The sequence below is a fragment of the Castor canadensis genome, chromosome 7, assembly GCF_047511655.1.
Source record: "Castor canadensis chromosome 7, mCasCan1.hap1v2, whole genome shotgun sequence".
Classification (NCBI taxonomy): domain Eukaryota; kingdom Metazoa; phylum Chordata; class Mammalia; order Rodentia; family Castoridae; genus Castor; species Castor canadensis.
The window spans coordinates 136146029-136149671 of NC_133392.1; the positions used below are offsets into that span (position 1 = coordinate 136146029).

The window sequence follows — 3643 nt, forward strand, 5'->3', positions numbered from 1 at the left end:
GCCGTCGCCGCCGCGGCTGCCCTCTGTCTCCGCGGCCCCACAGCGCCTCTTAGTGGCCCGGAGACCCCGCGCCGCGCCCCGGCGCTCCGCACGCCCAGCGGCCTGGAGTCGCGGTGCTGCGCAGTCCCCACCAGCCTTGCTTTTGCGTTCGCATCCTCCGCACTTTTTTTAATGTGTCAGTCTGGGATTTGAACTCAGGGCCTTGCTAGGCAGGCGCTTTACCACTTGAGACACTTCCCCAGTCCAACCTCCCCATTGTAAATGTTTCCCGAGCAGGGCTGACACTAAAGGATTCCTGAAAGGTGGCCACTTAACCATACTTATCAGGTCACTCCAGGCCACTGCCCCCTCCCCCGCCCCCACTGTGAGCATCCTTGCTTCCCAGCGCTCCCGGGGAAGCCCTAGCTCTTGGCCCCACTCAGGCCTTGGCCACCTCTTCCCCAAGTCTTCCCTGTGTGACCCTAACTTCTGGGCTACCCCTGGGCATCAAAAGGGTAGACAAGCCACCAGCTGGGAAGAGCTGGGTGGAGGCCAGCAGTAATGCCCAGAGGGTGCAGGCCTGGCCCAGAGAAAGGAATTCCCAAGAAGAGGGAAGGAACTGGTTTGTTGGAGTTTGAGGGGGGTGACGTTGCCTGGCTTTACCCCTCCAGCACACAGGAGGGCGCTCTCACTCCCTGTAGGGGAGCCACGTGCAGGGGTAGCAGGGAAAGAGAACCTCCTGAGAACCTCCTGAGAACTTCCTGGCCTGAGAACCTCCATGTGTATTTATTAGGTTCACTCTTTCCCCCACTTCTGTTTCCCACCCAACCTTCTCTGTTTCCTTCAGCCCCCACCCCCTCACATTAGGCTCGCTCCAGCTGGCAGGTTGTGAGTGGACTGAGGGGACGGTTTGAGGTGCGGGTGAAGGTGTCCACCTGGGGCACAAACTTCTCTGCTGGCACAGTCAGCTTCCGTCGTGTGTCCATGCACTTTTTGTCTAAGAGCATGGAGTTGGCCTTGCAGGCGATGGCAGCCTGCAGCCGGGCCAGGTGCTTGTACAGGGCATCCAGAGCGTCCCTGGGAAGGAGGCAGTGACAACCCAACACCCTGCATGAGGCTGGAAGGAATGGGCAGCACTCACCAATTTCAAGCCCAGGGGAACCAGCAAGCAGAGGGAGGCCTCTGTGAGTGGGCTGTGTCTCCCACCCCTCCTGTCCACTCCTCAAACCTACTGTGTTTGGGCCAGCTTCTGCTTCAGGATGGTGATGGTTGCCTCTAGCTGGTGGACTTCATCAGTGAGCCCATACTGTGCCTGGAGGCAGAGGGGTGGGGTGGGAGTTCCAGGTCAGCCAACTGTCCTTCCACCCTGGGGCCTGAGGGTTGCCCTGGGCCAGCACACTTGCTCAACTAGGAATGTGTGCTGGGGGCGCTCTTGAGAAAGCCTTAGCAAAGGCCCACTGGGAGATCTCGCACCTGGTCCCTGCAGAGTTCCACATTGGGCCGGTAGGTTCTGGACTCCAGGCGGGTATGGGCCAGCTTCAGGTTCATTATCTTTCTGCGCAGATCCTCCTCCAGGTGCCGGATGTCCTCCTGCAGCTCTGCAATTTCCTCCAAGGTCTATGAGGGACAGAGGGACTGGTCTCCACCCGCTGGACTTGCGCTGGGGCCCCAAGTCCAGGGCTTCCAGACATGGCATCTGGTGTCTTGCCCCACAGCAGAAAGTGAGACTCAGGACAGGGGCAGGCTCACGTTCTTCTCTTGCCACTTGAGCTCGCTGTACACGCTCTCCATCTCCCGCAGCCGCTTCCTGAAGGCAAATTCTGTTGCAACCCTCTGGGATTCGAGTTCATTGTTGGTCTGCAGGACAGGAGGGGGCCAGGCAAGGGGAGTGGTATAAGCTCATGTCCTTATTAGGATGCTGCTTAACTGGGGGGTAAAGTTTGCCACATGGATAACAGGTAATGGCTGAGTGCACATGTGGGCCAGTCCACTGGCTCAGGAGATCCAGGTTCGGGCTCAGTTACCTGAGCAATAGTTAGGGTGATAGTCTCCCTCAGCTCCATGGCGGCTTTTATCTCAGCCTCTGCGTGGTTCTTGTTGAACTGACTGAAGTCATCCCACTCCTTAAGTGTGGTGGAGCTGCAGTGGCAGGAAAAAATGGGGTCACAGGTATGGCTTCTAAGAGATGCAGAAAAGACTGATTGCAACTCTCTGCTTACCCACTGGGGACACGTGTGGGGTTGATCTTCAGAGAGATGTTTGGGGATGTGAGGTCGAGAGAGAGACAGCCTCTGTCGATATCCAGTGTCTCCATTTTGCCTCGGTGGTCAGAGTTGAGCTGCTGCCGGACTTCTTGCAGGAGGCTGGAGAAATAGCAGACTGGATCAGGAACCACCATCCCAGGCCCTGGATGCAGCCCTCATTGTACTGTGGAGACACCAAGGGCAGGGAGGCTGGGATGACTTCCCAGCGGAAGATGCTGGAATAGCAGCTGTCGCAGAGACAGAAAGCAGCACGGGGGGTGAGGTCCCCCCCAGACAACATGGTGCAAACTAGTGTTTACCCGCGCACATGGGGCATGGGTATGTGGCCACGATCACAAAGGCTCTCACATACACACTCGTGATAAGACCTTCAGGGTGGTAGCAAGTGGGGTCAACTTGCATACTTCCACCAAGGGAGAAAAAGAGCTGTCTACAGCAGGGTCCCTTGGTGTCCAGGGAATGGATTAAGTGCTATAGCCAATTAGTGGTTTGTGCTAGGGGCATGGGAGGGACAAAAGTAGCATGGGAACCAGTTCCTCATTACCCATAAAGCCTGTTCCATATTCAAGACATGAAGTCCCAAGTGCATTTGGGCATGTGTCTGCCTCACCAGAGCTGCTCGAAGGCCTGGCTAATCTTCTCTTGCAAGACCTTCCTGGTGGCTTCGATGACCTCCACCTCTTTAAGCAGCTCATCCTCCACAGGGTCCTTTACCACATCAATGTCTCGCCGACTCTCCCGCAGGGTCAGACATTCAATGGCCACGTCCAGAGGCAGGTTCTTGGCCTGCAGGTTTTGCTCTGCTGATTCCTTCATCTAGAAAAGAGGGGTGCAGGGGGCTGGTGGGGTGGCCATGTGTTAGGAGGTTGCAATTATCTCCACTTTAGAGGAGGGGCCCAGGCCCCATCAAGGGTTCCCAGAGCTGGAAGTGGGGCAGGAGGAGAGATCTTTGCAGCAGAGTGTCCTGGCACTCAGCCCCAGCTCCCCCTACCTGTGCCAGGCAGTCAATCTCAGCATCTAAGTCTGTCAGACACTTGTCCAGCATTTCCTTCCACCGGTTGATGGTGTCAATCCTCTCTGCCAGTCGAGTCTTAGTGTCATGTTCATCCCAAATGGTCTGGAAGAGTCAGAGCCAGATAAAGAGGGTGTCTGTGACTGGGTGGGGGCTATCCCTTAGTCCACCTAACTGAGCTCTGGTCCCCAACCTGATTGTTGGTTTCATTGCGGAGGACCCGGGCCTCCTGGCGGATCTGATGGGAAGCATCTCTCTGCCGCTCGGCATTGGTGGACAACAGGTAGCTGTTGATGCGCCAGTCAGGCAGCTGGTAGCGCTGACTTGGCTTGACACTCAATGTCGCCATGACTCAGGCGCGAAGAGTTCAAAACTCCTAGCCCTGTTC

At 56.8% G+C, this 3643-nt stretch overlaps 1 protein-coding gene across 1 annotated transcript; it reads right to left on the reverse strand.

Annotated features, from left to right (window-relative positions):
- Positions 1 to 826: 826 nt before the first annotated feature.
- Tekt2 (tektin 2) lies at positions 827 to 3643 on the reverse strand. The gene is made up of 9 exons (XM_020159628.2): positions 3449 to 3643; positions 3235 to 3360; positions 2854 to 3059; positions 2199 to 2342; positions 2004 to 2118; positions 1729 to 1836; positions 1453 to 1596; positions 1212 to 1291; positions 827 to 1056 (listed from the first exon to the last, which is right to left on the reverse strand). The coding sequence occupies exons 1-9, from the start codon at positions 3602 to 3604 to the stop codon at positions 843 to 845; spliced, it is 1293 nt and encodes a 430-aa protein (XP_020015217.1). The 5' UTR covers positions 3605 to 3643; the 3' UTR covers positions 827 to 842.

What these genes read in the sequence shown, in the direction of transcription:
- Tekt2 (XM_020159628.2), bottom strand. Translation starts at nt 3,604, where the DNA reads ATGGCGACATTGAGTGTCAAGCCAAGTCAGCGCTACCAGCTGCCTGAC. An exon ending in TCACCCTAACTATTGCTCAG is followed by an intron (nt 1,837 to 2,003) that starts GTAACTGAGCCC and finishes CCTGTCCTGCAG; the next exon opens with ACCAACAATGAACTCGAATC. An exon ending in TGGAACTCTGCAGGGACCAG is followed by an intron (nt 1,292 to 1,452) that starts GTGCGAGATCTC and finishes CTCTGCCTCCAG; the next exon opens with GCACAGTATGGGCTCACTGA.